Source organism: Sciurus vulgaris (genome assembly GCF_902686455.1).
Source record: "Sciurus vulgaris genome assembly, chromosome: 7".
Lineage (NCBI taxonomy): Eukaryota > Metazoa > Chordata > Mammalia > Rodentia > Sciuridae > Sciurus > Sciurus vulgaris.
The window spans coordinates 80,169,623-80,187,831 of record NC_136467.1 but is presented as its reverse complement, the minus strand read 5'-3'; the positions used below and the strand labels follow the sequence as shown (position 1 = coordinate 80,187,831).

The following is an 18,209-nucleotide window of genomic DNA, read 5'->3' as shown; positions in this document are numbered from 1 at the left end:
TACTGCGCCACCACAAGGGAGGTTGGCTTGGCTCTTCCTAAGACCCCAGAAAAAGGCAAGGTTGATCAACTACATTTGACTCAACTTGACTTAGGAAGACAAGGTCAGTAAATCTGAATATCCTAGCTGCATTTTTTGAGCACAACAAAGTAATCTTTTGAATCATCAGCTCCTTAGCTATTTAAACCTTAAGTGTATGTTAATATGGTTATGGACATTCTTTTCTCCAGAGAGAGAAAAACTACCTCAGAAGAAAATTGTATTTTCAGGCTGATCTCAAGTTCATCTAATTTATTCCAATCTCTACCCTTAGATCAATTCAAACTAAACTCTAAGCAGTCACCCACAAAGGTGTTCATCATGAATATATTCATTTGTGAAAACAAAATTATACTAAAGCCAGGCCACATTCCAGAAAAGACTCAGATTTTGTAATGATTTATGTCATTAGCAATATACAGGCAGTCACCAACCTTGTTTCTTAGGTCACATCTTTTACAGCAGTGTTCTCAACTACAATGGATTTTGACAATCATGGCAACATGAGCAGACATTTTTGGTCATTGCAAGTGGGAGTGGAGGAGCAGAACCTGCTACTTACATCTGGTGCTACACATCTTCCAATGCATAGGGCAGTCTCCCCCAACAAAGAAATGTCCAGGCCAAAATGTAAATAGTGCTAAGCATGAGAAACCCAGCTCTATACTGATAAGAGAGAAATCAAAACCATGAAAAGTCAGCATGGTATTTGGGAGTCTATTAGTAGTGAAGCCAAACTAATTCTCTATGGCTGTGAGTCTTGGACATAACACTAAGAACATCAATGTTTCAAACTGTGCTTAATAAAGTGATGCAGCAGGATCCAACAGAAGGGTTTTATTCCTAGGTCAGTCCACCAGTTATGGAATTAGGAGAGCTACCCCACTGCTCTGTTGGCAGAACAAGGGTTTGGTTGAACTAAAGGAAGAAGAAATCATGGCCATTTCACAAAATCATAATGCCAAATGATATCTGTGCTAAGAAAATTAGGAAACTATGGTATAAAACTTGGGTCTTTTGAGGGAAGAAGTATTAGGTAGTCCGCAGGCTAGGACTAACACCAGCAGCAGGGACGGTGGCAAACCCAGAGACAACTCCTGAATGCACAGTGGTAACGGAGGATGTCAGAGAAAAGTAGAGGAGGTTGCAGGTAGAGGAGGTAGATACACTTAGCTCCAGTCCCAGCCTTGAGCCTAGCTGTATGATTCTGGGCAAGTCTCAATTCTTGTCTGTAAAATGAGGAGCTGGCCTGAATTCTATGATTCTACCCAGCTCCATCATTCTCATTCAGAGTTTTCCTCACCTCCTGTTTTGGTATACAAACAACTGTACCAGGATGCCAGTGATGTATTTTTTATTAATTTGCAATAGTATGTGGTAAAGGAAAAAAAGAACGAAAAGAACACATGCAGGTTTGCAAACTCAGGAAAATCTTTAATTGGATAATCACTCATTCAGCAAACATTTACTGAGCATCTTGTCTGAATAAGGTACAAAAAGCACTGTATTTTTGTTATTTAAAATGTTTTAAACAAACCTGAGAAGCTCCTTAAAGTTTATTTCCTAGGATTTATAGCAGTTAACACTCAGTTCCACCAATGGCGTTCCTCACACGTTGCACACAAGACAGATGGGTCTCCATTAGCTGATATCCTTCCAGGTGGTGCTGACACAGCACAGATTTGAATGCTCCTCTCTGTGGAAAGTAGAGATGTAACTTCTATACTTACCCTGCTGACAACCTGCTACTACAAACTTCTTCACAGTCCTGGGTGTTCAGAGATCTAGAGTCAACTCTTCTCTTGGAGAATGTATGCAAACAAATAAACTCAAAACTTCAGTGCAGTGCTGTCATTCTGCATCTCTGGTTCCTGTCTTTGTAATCCATGCCCACAGAGATGACTGCTGGCCTTCAGTGTGCTCTGCCTTGGAGCTGCCTATTGGCAGGGGTGGGGGAATGTCTCAGTTCCAACAGTTACATCTTCAAAAAGGCCACCTGGAAAAGGAAGAAAAGCCCACACTGTATTGCTGATGTAACATGATGAAATGGCTGCATGCATGTCAAATCAGAATCAGAAAGACTAGTCAATAAGGACGCATACCTATCTCCAAAGAAAAATGACTCAGTTGAGCTAGACATTGCATTTTATAACAAGAGCTAAGAAGTCTTTTTTTCAATAAACCATAGAGTAATTAAGAATGATTCACATGCACTTTAAATGAAAAAAAGTTTTAATTGACACTAAAGTTATATTGCTGTGAAGTAATCCAGTTCTCTTTCCTATTGATTCAAATTACTGTTTTGGACCTTCCATAAACCAAATTCTGAGTCTCAAATATTCTTAGGCAATTCTAGATCCTCATCACTGTTGGTAATTACATCAGCCTCTCCTTGGGTCATGATGATACTTTTAATCACATACAATTATATTTATTGTGTTTGTCAGTAGCAATTCCTCTTAAAAACTAGTGTTTAAAAGAAAATTTAATTCATACAGGCTTATATGCAAAATATATTCAGACTATGAATGAGGCCCAGATCAAATGCATCTAATTTCCCAATAGTTTTAATAACAGAAATTTTAAAGTTTTAGTTCCAAGGTGACAAAAAGTTGGGAAACTGTGCTAACATCAGGCAGAGTGAAATGTAGAAGTGAAATGTGAAATGTAGAATAACTATGGGAAGGCGTGGGAGGTTTGGAAAGCTTGTACTTGGCCATTTTGCAGGGTAGGGAAGGGTGCAAAACAGAAGTTAAAACATTTCACTCTTGGAGAAATATGGGACACCTATCCACAGCATCAGGAAAGTCGGTTTCCTAAGTCCCCAGTGCAGTAAAAGGAGGCATGTATTTAATGATCCATGTTAAGGGGAAAGGAAAAAGGAAGAGTCATGCAGGGCAGAAGGCATCTGCTTTATGTTGAGTAATTCAGAAGGATGTTACTCTTCATACAGTGCTGGTAACAAAGGCACCTGCTGAGTTTCCACATCAACTTCCTGCTGAGTTTCTATATCAAGTTTTGCAATGAGCACACCAAAGTTGAAAGAACAAGCAAAGAAAAAGGTTACGATTCCTAAGTAAAATGTAAACACAGACAATTGATACAAACCTCAAGGGCTTATTGTGAAGATCAAATGAGATAATGGTTATAAAAATCCACGTTTCTTTCTTCCATCTTCGTTGATAACAGATATTAGAAATCCACAAATATACCAGATGGCTAGGGGCTGTTCAAGACAGACCAGTGTGGCCCATTAGGGAATGAGTATAGAATTAAACTAGAAGGGAGATCAAAGGTCCTTGAGTTGGACTTTGGGCCCTTTGCGGATGGTATCCTTAGCAGGTGATATTTTGTTTACAGGGACAGAAAGCTTGCCACCTTACAAAGAAGACAATGCCTCTGCTGATATTTAGAAACAGGAAGGTGATAGATGACAGTTATCTCTTTTTCAATTCTGCATATTGCTAGGTCATAAAATATTCCAAACAGGAACTACTCGGCATAATGATAATAATAATAAAGAGCATTATGAAGTTGGTTAAGAACTTTAGCTCTGGAATCATATAGACCAGCTTTTCTCAACTTAGGGTGATTCTGCCCACCAGGGAATATTTGGCAGCGTCTGGAGACATCCTTGGCTGTGAACAACTGGGAGGGGGTGTCTGCTGGCAACTATGAGCAGAAGCAGAGATGTTGCTAAACATCTTCAAATGCATAAAGCACTCCCCACAACAAATACCAGTCCCAAGATGTCGGTGTGCCAATGTTGAGAAAGCATAGTTAAAGAGTTTCTTTTGGAACCAGATCTTTCACCTATTAGCTGTATAACCTTTATTAGACATGTTAGCTTTTCTCAACCCTTCCCTAACTTCAAATTGGGAATTACAACAGGACCTACCTGAAACGTGTGAAAAAAAACACTTCAGAGTATAGTAAACTTATTTTGACTCCTTTTATCCTCAGCACAGCCCTAGGACTTAGATAAAAACAGGCATTTGAAACTTTCACTGCAAATGAGGAAGCAGAAGCTTGTAAATAAAGTGCCTTTAGTAGCAGGTTACAAGATCAATGCTCATAAATCCAATGCATTTTTATACATAAGTGATGAATCTTCAGAAAGAGAAATTAGGAAAACTACCCCATTCACAATAGCCTCGAAAAAAATAAAATACTTGGGAATCAATCTCACAAAAGAGGTTAAAGACCTCTACAATGAGAACTACAGTACACTCAAGAAAGAAATTAAAGAAAACCTTAGAAGATGGAAAGATCTCCCATGTTCTTGGATAGGAAGAATTAATATTGTCAAAATGGCCATACTACCTAAAGTGCTATACAGATTCAATGCAATTCCAATTAAAATCCCAATGATGTACCTTACAGAAATAGAGCAAGCAATTATGAAATTCATCTGGAAGAATAAAAAACCAAGAATAGCTAAAGCAATCCTCAGTAGAAAGAGCGAAGCAGGGGGTATCGCAATACCAGATCTTCAACTCTATTACAAAGCAATAGTAACAAAAACAGCATGGTATTGGTACCAAAATAGACAGGTAGATCAATGGTACAGAATAGAGGACATGGACACAAACCCAAATAAATACAATTTTCTCATACTAGACAAAGGAGCCAAAAATATGCAATGGAGAAAAGATAGCCTCTTCAACAAATGGTGCTGGGAAAACTGGAAAACCATATGCAACAGAATGAAATTAAACCCCTATCTCTCACCCTGCACAAAACTCAACTCAAAATGGATCAAGGGCCTCGGAATCAGACCAGAGACCTGCATCTTATAGAAGAAAAAGTAGGTCCAAACCTTCAACTTGTTGGCTTAGGATCAGACTTCCTTAACAGAACTCCCATAGCACAAGAAATAAAAGCAAGAATCAACAACTGGGATAGATTCAAACTAAAAAGGAAACTATCAGTAATGTGAAGAGAGAGCCTACAGAGTGGGAGAATATCTTTGCCACTCATACTTCAGATAGAGCACTAATTTCCAGAATCTATAAAGAACTCTCTACACCAAGAATACAAATAATCCAATCAACAAATGGGCTAAGGAAATGAACAGACACTTCACAGAAGAAGATGTACAAGCAATCAACAGATATATGAAAAAATGTTCAACATCTCTAGTAGTAAGAGAAATGCAAATCAAAACTACCCTAAGATTTCATCTCACCCCAATTAGAATGGCGATTATCAAGAACACAAGCAACAATAGGTGTTGGCAAGGATGTGGGGAAAAAGGTACACTCATACATTGCTGGTGGGACTGCAAATTAGTGCAGCCACTCTGGAAAGCAGTATGGAGATTCCTCAGAAGCTTGGAATGGAACCACCATTTGACCCAGCTATCCCACTCTTCGGCCTATACCCAAAGGACTTAAAAATCAACATACTAAAGAGATACAGCCACATCAATGTTCATAGCTGCTCAATTCACCATAGCCAGATTGTGGAACCAACCTAGATGCCCTTCAGTTGATGAATGGATAAAGAAACTGTGGCATATATATACTATGGAATATTACTCTGCCATGAAGAATGATAAAATTATGGCATTTGCAGGCAAATGGATGAAATTGGAGAATATCATGCTAAGTGAGATAAGCCAATCCCAAAAAACTAAAGGACGAATGATCTGGCTGATAAGCGGATGAGGACATATAATGGGGGGTCGGAGGGGTTAGCGTTAGGATTAGGGTTGGGCTTAGGGTTAGGGATAAGGAGGGTGGTAAGAATGGAGGAAGGAAGGACTGTATAGCGGGAAAAGAGGGATGGAGGGGTGGGGGGAAAGGGAAAAAATAACAGAATGAATCAAACAACATTTCCCTATGTAAATTTATGATTACACAAATGGTATGCCTTGACTCCATGTACAAATAGAGAAACAACATGTATCCCATTTGTTTAAATAAATTAAAAGAAAAAGACATGAAAAAATAAATAAATAAATAAAGTGCCTCGCTCAGGTTACAAAAACTGACCATTGTTAAGTGGCAACGGTAAGTTTAGGAGAAATTTTTTGTTTTTACATTTTTAAAATTTTGTTCTAATTAGTTATACATGGCAGTAGAATGCATTTTGATACATCATATATACATGGAGCATAACTTCTCATTCTTCTGGCTGTACAAGATATAGAATCACACCAGCTGTGTAATCTGTATGTACATAGGGTAATAATGTACATTCTACTATCCTTCCTACCCTCATACCCTCTCCCCTTTAGGAGGACATTTTAATTCTAAATTCATGCTATTGCCACTGTAACTTTGTAGGTGAATGAGAGAAAACTAGAAGCATAGGGACTTTGAATCTTCAGTACTGCCTCAAATATCAAAATTTTGCTTTTTTTTGGCCCATCTGAGGCTGTGAACTCAAAAGAAGAGGCTGAGTTGATTAAGCAATGTAAAATGGAACCCTCCACCAAAAAAATAAAAACTTGAACATTTGACCTAATGTCTTCCCATCATCTCTAGTTTTTATAGTTTTGCCTACCAAGTACATTATGTGTGTGTGTGTGTGTGTGTGTTTTTCTTAAAAACAAGAAACTGCAATCATCTTAAGGAAAAGATACTTCACAATGCATGCTAGTTTCTTTTTACTTAAAACACTGTGAGGTAACATTTCAAATGCTGATTTTGTGTTCCCTACCTTTTATCCACGACAGGAAAAATTGCTTCCACTAACTGCCATTTATTTTAAGAGGGGATAATTTTATTTTGTTCTGCTACACTGAGGAAAAATCTCTGTATTTCATCTTTAGTTTTATTCCCTAAAGTAAAACTTTAAAGGTTTCAGACTGTATGAGTACAGCTGCAGTTTCAGGCTCTACTGATGTTATATTTCTGGAATATATAGTAACAAAATATAAATAATTACTAAAAACAATGGAAGATGGAACTCTTTCCTATGGCTGTAAACTGTGAATTTCCAAATTCTATGCACCTGAAGATGGACACTTGGAATGGAAAGGGGGAGTTGAGATGTCTACAAATAATGTTCCTGCTTTGAGTCATCATCTAAAAATGATCTTAAATCATAACAAACAGAGCCAGGCTGACAAAATTGCTGATCAAATGTTATTTATAATGCTTTAATACATATGTGTAACACATTAGTGATTTAATTTTTTAAAAATCTTAGTTAACAAAGTGATTGTTTTTCAATTATTTCAATTAAATTATTTCAATTAAATCAATTATTTCAATTAATATTGAATTTCAATCAATTAAAAGATATGCCATTAAGACAGGTCGTACAAGATAAAAGAGCATTTTTTTTTTTCTAAAGTTACATAATGCTCTGGGATATGAGAAACACGACAGATAAAATACTGGGAAATACTGCCCTAGTAAAGGGCATTGTTAACTTTAAAGTATAGTTTTATTTTTCTTTTGCAGTACCGGAAATGGAACCTAAGAGCATTAGACATGCTAGGTAAGCATTCTACCACTGAACTGCATCCCTAGCCTTTATTTTCCATCCTAATATATAATGTATTATTTTTCTAGATACAGCTCATGTTCAAAGTTATGTTCTATAGACTGTCTTTATTGCATTGAAAAGGAAAGTTTACATTCTATACTTCATATGATAAATTATACATATAAAATCCAGTTTTTAAGATACAAGCATTATTTACAAAATAAAATATACAATATAAATGTAAACACAAAAATAGAATATCTGAATTTCTAGCACTTAAATATATATTTTGATCCTTAAAATAATATTGAAATTAAGTAGTTTTTACTAAGTCATTAATTCAGCATTGAGCAGGTCAGTGTTGATGGCACCTGGACCCAACTTTTTGCAGAACTGAAGAAACTGATATACTTAGGATATCAACAAAATTGGAAATCCCAGGAGGGTACATGAACCTTCCTACTCAGAACAAAATAACTTTCTATAGCAGATGACTGCTTTCTGACATTTAAACAGATTTATTTTTGTGATAATTTTTAAATTCCTAGTTCAGCTATAAATATAAATTCTTTTAAAAGAGATCCGACCAAGGGAGAAACTTCATCCAGACAAAACACTTTCTGATCCATTATCAAGGATAAAGTAGAGAATAATTTGTGAGGGTGTGGCTGAGGATCCCCCTGGTCAACAGTGAGACAATGCCATGAAAAGATCATATAATCAGTAATGAGATGCTAATGAGTGGCCCAGAGGTCAAGACTACCTGAGTGCACAAGTGCAGAACTCTGTGAAGTAGAAAGAATGGCACCGGGTGATCCATCACACTTTTTAGGGAAAGGACTGAAGAAAGTCACAGCTGCTTTTAAAACTTGCCTTGGATGATTTTATCTGATAAACACCTTTACTTCTGTTGTTGATATTCATCAAGGTCCTTACTGTTAAGCTTGGAGAAATTCAGACTTTCATCACCTACTGTAATGTCCGTTTTAATAACTGATCATGATTATATTAATTATAAACAAACTAGAAAATACAAAAAAGCCCACACAAAAAGGAAAATACAACTTTTGGAGCTTCTTTGCTCAGGGATAACTACTGTTAATATTTTGGATATCTTTCAAGGTTTTTATTTTCTATGTATACCTGGACATTTTTGTATAAGGTATTTTATAAAACATGGTGGTGATTTTCATGTGATAATATTCTTTAGAATAATTATAATGACTTTGCTGTATTTCACTATATATCTGTATTGCTTGAGTTGAGAGGGGGCAAATGCATAATTTATTTCAACAGAAAGCAAATATGAGGGTTTTGGGGAGGGAGTGATATTAGATATTAGGCCGAGAGAGGACATTAGCATAGTCTAGTTCGATGGTTCTCAACATGTTGTCTCTGGACAGCATCACTGGTAGCACTTGGGAATTTGTTAGAATGGTAAGTTATCCTTCCCCCTACTGAATCAGAAACTCTGGGAAGGGGCCTAGTAAAGGTGTTTTAACAGATCCTCCAGGTAATTCTGCGGCTTCCTACAGAGCAGCCATTCTTATTTGGGTGAGATGGTATCTTACTATAGTTTTGATTTGCATTTCCCTAACAGTCAATAATATTGAGCATTTTTTCATATATTTGTTTTCTGTATTTCTTCTTTTGAGAAGTACCTACTCAGATCACTTGCCCATTTTTTAACTGTATTACTTTTTTTCTATCACTAAGTTTTTGAGTTCTTTAAATTTTCTGGATATTCGCTCTTTGTCAGATGAAGAGTGGGAAAATATTTTCTCTGTTCTGTAGGTTGTCTCTTCACACCATTGATTGCTTCCTCTGATGTACCACTTTTTAATTTGATGTAATCCCATTTGCCAATTTTTGGTTTGTTTCTTGTGGTTTGGGGGTCCTAGCAAGAATGTCTTCGCTTGTACCAATATCTTAGAGTATTTTCACTCTTATTTTTAATAGTTTCAGAGTTTCAAGGCTTATATTTAGGTCTTTGGTTCATTTTAAGTTGATTTTTGCACAAGGTGACAGAATGCCCTCCCATTCTTTTTTGGGGGTGGTACTGGGGATTGAACTCAGAGACACTCAACCACTGAACCACACAACCCTAGCCTTATTGTGTACTTTATTTAGAGACAGGGTTTCACTGAGTTGCTTAGTGCCTTGCTTTTGCAGACGCTGGTTTTGAACTCTCGTTCCTCCTGCCTGAGCCTCCTTAGTTGCTGGGATTATGGGTGTACGCTGCTGCACCTGAATGCTCCTCCCATTCTTGATGCTACTAAAGGAGACTGGGCCTCATGTCCACAAAAAGAGAGCCAAGCCCTTTTGGTTAGTTATTTGGATATGGAAGTGGCCAAATGACCTACCATATACAGTGAGTTTATTAAGTAAATGTGGTTATATGTTTTCTCTCATATGTGGAAGCTAGAAATGATAAAGGAAAAGAAAAGTGATGGGGGGAGAATTAAGTAAATGAATTTTTGGGATGTTGGAGTAGGGAGAAGACAGCTTCTGATATGCCCTGTTGGAGGTTTCCTTTCTAATTCTAGTCACTCTACATGGAATTCTTTAGCAAAATCATTTGCTAAAGATTTTAGCAAATTTTTCAGGTGAAAAAGACTGTCACAAATTTGACTTCAAAATAAGGCTACACATCACCAAAAAGCTGGCAAAGAAATCAAATCTTTCAATCATTGTTAGGGGAGATGTTAAATGGAACAGCCATTCTGAAAAACATCTTCTTTTAAAATGAAACATGAAATTATTATATGACCCAACAATTGCAGTTTTGGAATTTGCCCCAGAAAAACAGAAACTTATGTTCACATAAAAACCCGTACATGAATGCTCATGGAAACCAGAACATTTTTATAGTCAAAAATCTGAAATCAGTTCAGGGGAATGTTTAAGCATACTGGCAGATCCACACCATGGAAAACTAAAAAGCAGCAAAATGATTGATACACACCACAACCTGCAAGATTCTCTAGTAAATTATGCAGAGTTTAAAAAATCAATCTTGAAAGATTATATACTGTATAGCTGCATTTATGGAATAGCTGCATTTATGGAACACTTTGGAATGACAGAATTTTACAAAAAAAGAAGAAAGAGTAGTGATTGCCAGGGATCAGGAGTGTTGGGCAAGGGAGAGAAGGATTACTTAAGGATAACAGGAGAGATCCTCATGTTAATGGAATCATTCAATGTCTAACCTGTGATGGTGGATACACAAACACACACATACATAGAACCTTGTCTTTCTCTCTCTCTCTCTCTCTCTCTCTCTCTCTCTCACACACACACACACACACACACACACACACACAATGAGTGCAAGTAAAACTGGGAGAATCTGAGCAAGATCAAAGGGATTGTATAGTTACCACTACCCTGATTGTGATATATTATAAAAATGTCACCAAAGGTTCGACTGGCAAAGTATACCAGGGATCTTTCCTATATTATTTCTTACAACTACATGTGACTACAAAATTATCTCGATGAAAATTTCAACTAAAAACAATCCTGCATTACTTGCCAAATGATCTTCTCTAGTTTATATCAATCCAGTTACTACTAGACACATCCTTGAGATGCATTGTTCAGTCTTACTTTGATGTTCCAGTCAACATACATTACCTGAGATCCGTCCTGTTTTCCTTGGTGGAATGACCTTAGTAGTACAGTAAGTTAATTCTGAAATGGTTCTTGACGCAGGTGGCTTACCTGTGAATGTCATTGTATTAAACAGGGTTGGGCCAACAGCCTGCCATTAAGTGCTTAGGTTATGCACAATAGCACCTTCAATATTAGGTTATGTATGAAGCACTTACTCTAAATAATCCACTAGGCACTTTTTTTCTCTCTCTTATTGCCCTTTTTTCTTTTCTTTCTTTCTTTCTTTCTTTTTTTTTTTTCTCGAGTGCTATGGTTAGAACATAGGGCCTCAAGCATGGTAGGCAAGCACCTTACCACTGGGCCACATCCCCAGCACTTTTTTTTTTTTTTTTTGGATACTGGGGATTGGAACACAGGGGTGCTAGCCACTGAGCTACACTGCCCTGGAGTAAAAATGAGTAAAGACTTAAATCATTTTCCAGAACTGAAAATGCTAGAACAGCTTTTCTAGGCATAGAATAGGCACTCCAAGTTTTTATCAGACTGAATATATTTAAACTAAAACCAATTTTAACCTTAAAGTTAATATTACCTTACAAAAGTTCAAGGGAAACATAAATATGTACTATAATACTCTAACATAATTATTATTTTGGTCTACTTTTCCAAATAGTTTTAAGATGCATTTTTAATATTGATTATACATGTACATTTTATGATATTTTTACATGCCACTCAGCAAATCTTTATTCTTTACAGCTGCAAGAAAGTCCATCATAACTCAATTCATTATAAATTAAGATGTTTTTAAGGTTTATTAAGATATAAGTAGTACTGCAATAACTATTGTCATGTTTATAAGATTTTGTATGTCCATACTTTGGAACAGTCCATTAGGATAGGGTCACAGAAGTGGAATCGCCAGACTGAAAGGTATGGACATTATTGTAATCTGATGCATGTATTTACAATGAGCTAAACCAAGTGAAAATGCTAGTATTAGGTCTTTCTTTTTTAATTAGTGATAATAAAAGAACAATGATGTCTCAATGCTTTTGTCTGAATTTATTTAATTGCTATGAGTTTAAACATTCTTCCAAATGTTTAATAATTGTTTTTCTTTTTTGTGGATTGTGAATTCACGTCCTTTTCCTTTACCTATCAATAAGGTATTTTAAAAAATCATTTGTATAAGCTCTTAAGAAAATGTTAATAAATGCAGTGAATAAATCAGGTGGCAGGCACGATCTCATCTCATTAAATCCTTAGAAGATCCACTTGAATTAAATATCTAATTTAATGTCCCCAAATTATGAGAAATTGAGGTTCAGAGAAGTAAAGTAACTTTTGCTCAAGGATATAAGCTAGTAACAAGGCCGGGCTGGCAATCAATTCTTTGTCTCTGAGCCTAGTATTCTTTTCATCATAAATGTTCACTTCCTTCTAATTACAGTGAGAGATAATTGCTATGGTAACTTTATTTGAAGAAGAACTCTATAATATTCCAGTTTTAAGCCAGATTTAATAGCTAGAATGATGCAGGCACCCTATCACATTGAGAAGAAAGTAGATTACTTCTTTTGGATTAATTGCAAAGAGGAGAAAGAAGAGTTAGAATGGCAAATTAAAACCCTACTTGTAAAGAGAAATCATTCTTTGATTAGAGGAGAAAGCCCTGGCAGATGAGGAGAGCCAACAGGACAGATGAGAAATTGGTCTTAAACTTCAGGAGAGAATTTTTGTCTGTAAGTTTAAAAAGCAGTCTAAGTTACACTGGCATAGTTTAGTCAGTTCAGTAAAAAAGATTGTGACTTGGAATCATCAAATAACATTAAGTACTAGTGAGAGGGGTACCAAATATGTAACCAGATGCTAATTTTATTTAGCCATTTAGTCTCCCAACATCCCTTTGAAAATATAATATGTAAAACATGCAAATTTTCAAAACAAAAAACATGCTAATACATCAGTTTTAAAGTGAACACAATTTATTTCTTATGTCTATTGTTCGGACTTGCTGGAAAGAAACAGGGATCAATAAATTGTAATTAACCTGTTTATTTTAAAGAAAAGCAAAAGAATGGCTTGGGAATATTTTACAATAACATGAAGAAACTATGATGAAATCATACTGGCAGAGAAGAGCACACTGAAGAGGGTGCTATGTGATATTTTACCATGAGTTTAAGCTTTTTTACTTTAAGCCCCATAGAAAGTCAAGAAGGGCTCCTGACAGAACTGTTCACCAAGCTTCTCCATGTCGTGAACAACTTTGGTTTGGAACTAGCAAGGCACATGCAGTAATGAGCACTCTCAGCATCTAAAGTGGCAGGTTTACCCCTCCAGTCTAAGCTCCAAGAGAAGCCAGGTATATCAGGTATATCAAGGAAGGTCCAGAAAGGTGAATCAAGTTGATATACAAAGACCGGAGAATTGGAGATAAAATGCATTAAACAGAGAGAACAAGAGATTAGAGAAAGAGGGCAGCAGTTTGTACACAGCTCAAGGCAGTGGGTGAGCAGAAAGATACAGGCTTTAGGTCCTGGGACAGCTGGGATGACTCCCTTCTCAGTACCTACAAGGTGAATTGCCTCTCCCAGCCTTAGTTCTCTCCAGATCTGCCCACCAGTGGTTATAGGGATTAGTGATAAAATACATAAATGGCAAACAGACCCTGGCACAAATGAGGCCTTTCATAACTGGAAGAGCTTATAATTATTATAAACATTATTTCACTTAAATGTTTATTTTAAATATGGCTACAGATGCATCTCTTTTCTGCAATTCACACATAAATTTCATGTTTCTTTAGTTGATTATTTTTAAAGGAAGAAGAAAAAATGGCTGATTGTGCATAAAAATATTCAAGGCTTGAGTAGGACTTTCTTTTTCTTATACTACCCTGAATAACAACAATACATCTACCAGTGACAGGTACAGAAATTGCAGATATTATGCCTGGAAGAAAAAGCTGCACACTTATAATGTTTGCAAATATAGAAATGTAGGTGGCTTACTGTAGACTATCATCTACTACTTGAAAAATAACTGCACACCTAGAGGCCACTGATGGGATTGTGTAGGGCATCTCTGAAGGTGCATAATAGGAGGTATTCTCAGGGATTATTAACATAATTCACACCTGAGAAATTCAGCTCTGAACCTGGGAATGCTGACTAAGCCATGGAACCCTAATACATGAAACTATTTGGCTGAAATTATAATAATTAGGCCCTTTGCAAATATATCCACTTATACTGTAAGATTAACTGTAGAGTCTGGATGATTATCAAGGTATTCTGTGAAACAGTGGGAATGGATGGACATAAGTATGACCTGCTACAACTCAATTATAAGTATATTACAATGTCAACTGGACTTTTCTGATTAATGGTGCACTGAATACTTGGAAATCATCAAATCCCAACCACATTTTGCTAGGGAATTCCAGCATCCTTGAAAATCAGCTAATGGCTATAAACTGTTGGCTTCTAGTTCACTATGAGACCCGTATCTTACCATTTTCCTCCAGAAATGGAGGTTCCATGAGTTATCTTCACTGTTTGACAGGATCTTGCATACTTCCACGCAAGTCAGAGTCAGCCTAAGTAGAGATGAAGGGGTAGCCTGACGTAGGAGAAAAAAATTATGTATGTATGTATCTATCTATCTTCCAAGACAACATGGTGAGATTACCTGGCATCATGCTGTGATTTGTAAGATGAGCCTCCCTCTTCTGCTTTGTCAAGGATTGGATTAGACACTGCAGTTTCTGGAACTGGCCACAAAAAGGCATTCCCTCTCCTATCTTAGCCAAAAGCCTTCCTCCACTTGCCTCAGTGTGGTCTGAAATTCATGACTGGAGAGTTTCAAGTGTAACATTAAATATGGAGAGGTCCTTTGCAGCAAAATGGGAAAGAATGTCTTCAGGATTAGAGAAGATCAAAGAGGAGACATAGAAACCTAAGGTTTTATCTGAGAAGAATAAGGATCATAACTTGTTCAACTTATAAGGCCACAAGAAAAAAATACACTGTTTGGAATGGGAATCAATTTTGAAGCTCACATATTGTTTCATATGTCTTCAACATATCTAAGTTGCTAAGACTATAAACATAAACAAGTATTCCAGGGAGGCCTCTGAGCCTTCAGAACTGTGTTAGTCCATGTGGCATAGTTTAAAGATAAGACCTGTAAACACAAATGTTAACATGTTCTCTATTTTCTATGATTAGGAGTTAAACATTCCTTTGAAAAAAATGTTTTTAAATGTCCCAACGTTTTCTTGGAGGTCTTCTCTTTCTGAGGCATGAGACATGAATGGAAAAAGATTGGGTCCAGGAGGAGTGCTGTAGTAGAGATCTTTGGAGCACCCAGGCCTACAATGAGATGAGGGTCATGATCTCCTTTCCTCAAGGATCCTAGTTCATGACATTAGTGTGATGCTAAAAACTGTTGGGGGTCGTTCAGATCAATGGGATACTAATCTTTTCACTGTGGCACACCTATGAACAAACAAGCAAGGCATAGCTGCTAACTCAGGTCTGGTCATCATCCCCAGCAGTCCTCGCTTCCTGCCCACACATCTGCCTTCTACAATTAACCCATGGCACCCACAATCTGCAGGACGCTTCACTGAACTTGTTTTTAACTCATGAGAAATTTTAAATAGTTCTTACTCTCTAGCAAAGACAATGGTATAACAAATTCACCTGTAAATATTTCCCAGAAACCATAATTATCAATCCATAGCCATTCTTGATTTATCCAAACACCTGCCACAGGACCATTTTGAAGCACGTCTCAGTCCTGTTATCCTGTATATAACTCAGATGTATCTATAAAAATAAAATCATAAAACCATGATCACAAATAAAACACTGATAATTCCTTAACTAACCCATATCTACCTTGTCAGTCATCAAAGTTCTCCAACTAGCTCAGACTTTATTTATTTATTTATTGTTTTGGCACCAGGAATTGAACCCAGGGGTCTTAACCACTGAGAAATATTCCCAGTCCTTCTTAATTTTTCTTTTTTAAATTTTGAGATACGGTCTTGGTAGGTTGCTGAGGCTGGCTTTGAACTCATGATCCTCCTGCCTTGGCGTTTGGAGCCTTTGGGATTATAGGCGTGCAACACTGTGACCGCCTAGCTCATACTTTATAACAGTTGGTATTTGCTCATATCAGAATCCAAACATCATCCAAGTACTATAATCCTTTCATGTCCTTCATGTGCCTTTTAAAACATAGTTTCTTATTCCCTCCTTTTCCTCCCTTTGCCATTTGTGCTTTAAAGAAATCAGGCCTTTTGTTCTCTAAAGTTTTCCACAGACTGGAATGTGGTGACTACTTTGTGTTTTTAGGGTCATTAGGAATTCACAGACTTAAAATATGTTGTATATATTTAAACCACTGCAGTCATTCTCAGTGACACTCAGATCGTCTCCTCTGTCAGTGAGAGCCTCTTCGATTCAAAGTCTACATTCTGTGCCCATCCCATTTTTGGGTTTTTTGCTCTCTGGTAGGAAAGGACTCAGCCTGATCTTGTACGTTTCTTGTTCCACGCATGGCATCACCCCGTTCTCAAGAAGCTGGGTTCCTTCGAGTAGGAAACAATACTCAGTGACTGCACCTAGACTGCCTTAGTGCTTACAGAACGCTGTGGGCATGGAACACTGTGTCTAACACGCACACAAGCCTCTCCACTGTAGGGGCCACTGAGTTCCCATCTTAAAGTGAAGTGAGAAAACATCCTGTTTCATGTGCCCTTTTCTCCTGGTCAGACACCGTGTCCCAAACTACTCTGAGATGAATCCTTTTGTCTGGTGAGCTAAGCAGGAACAGGCTAGAAAATACAATTGAAAGTACTTTGCTGGACAAAAATTAAAAGAAAGTTCAAGAGTCTTTTTTTACTGTCATTAAAAGGAAATAATTAAGTTCTATTACCAGAAGATAAAAATGGAAAAAACTATTTTCAGATTAACAAAAACTAAATTTTTTACTCTTGAATTTTATTTTTTATCTGTTCTTGTTAGTCATACAGGACAGTAGAATATATGTTGACATATTTATACAAATATGGATTATCTTTTGGGATATCTTTTTCTAATTAGGATCCTAGTCTTGTGGATGTACATGATGTGGAGATTCACTGTGGTGTGTTCATATATGTACATAGGAAAGTTGTGTCGGATTCATTCCACTGGCTTTCCTATTTCTATCCTCCCTCCCTTCCTTCATTCCCCTTTGTCTAATCCACTGAACATCTATTCCCCATCCCCCTTATTGTGTGTTAGCATCCACATACCAGAGAGAACATTCAACATTTGGTTTTTGGGGACTGGCTTATTTCACTTAGCATGACAGTCTCCATTTCCATCCATTTGCCAGCGAACGTCATAAAGTCATTCTTCTACATGGCTGGGTAACATTCCATGGTGTATATATACCACATTTTCTTTATCCATTCATCTGTTGAGGGGCATCTAGGTTGGTTTCACAGGTTAATTATTGTGAATTTAGCTCCTATGAACATTGATAAGGCCCCATCACTGTAGTATGCTGATTTTTAAGTCCTTTAATTATATTGTTATGGTTTGGAATTTGAGGTGTCCCCCAAAAAATCACATGTAAGACAAAGCAAGATGGTTTAGAGGAGAAACGACTGGGTTATAAGAGTCTTAACCCAAGAGTCAACTAATCCCTGACAGGATTAATTGAAGTGGTAGGGTGTGGCTCCAGGAGACTGGAATTGGGCCGTGGCTTTGGGGTATATATTTTGTATCTGGAGACAGCAGACACTCTCTGCTTCCTGATGATGTGAGCTGCTTCCCTCTGCCATGCTCTTCCATCATGATGTTCAACCTTACCTCGAGCCCGGAGGAATGGAGCTGGCCTTCCGTGGACTAAGACCTCTGACACCGTGAGCCCTCAAATAAACCTTTCCCCTTTACAGTTGTGCTGGTTGGGTCATTTAGTCACAGCAGTGAAATAGCTGACTATACACCAAGGAGTGGTACAACTGGGTCAAATGGTAGTTCCATTCCTCGTTTTTTGAGGAATCTCCATCCTGCTTTCCAGAGTGGCTGCACCAATTTGCAGTCCCA

General features: G+C 37.2%; 1 protein-coding gene across 3 annotated transcripts in view; it reads right to left on the bottom strand.

Moving 5' to 3' along the window:
- Positions 1-1,448: 1,448 nt before the first annotated feature.
- UBE3D (ubiquitin protein ligase E3D) overlaps positions 1,449-18,209 on the bottom strand; it is a 170,528-nt gene continuing 153,767 nt past the window's right edge. For 2 of the 3 annotated variants that reach the window (XM_079146994.1, XM_079146993.1), the window contains one exon: positions 1,449-2,035. In XM_079146994.1, coding sequence (XP_079003120.1) covers positions 2,023-2,035 — 13 coding nt within the window. In that variant the 3' untranslated portion in view covers positions 1,449-2,022. Of the gene's footprint in view, positions 2,036-14,793; positions 14,957-18,209 lie in introns of all 3 variants that reach the window. The other variant, XR_013765020.1, reaches the window with a different exon arrangement.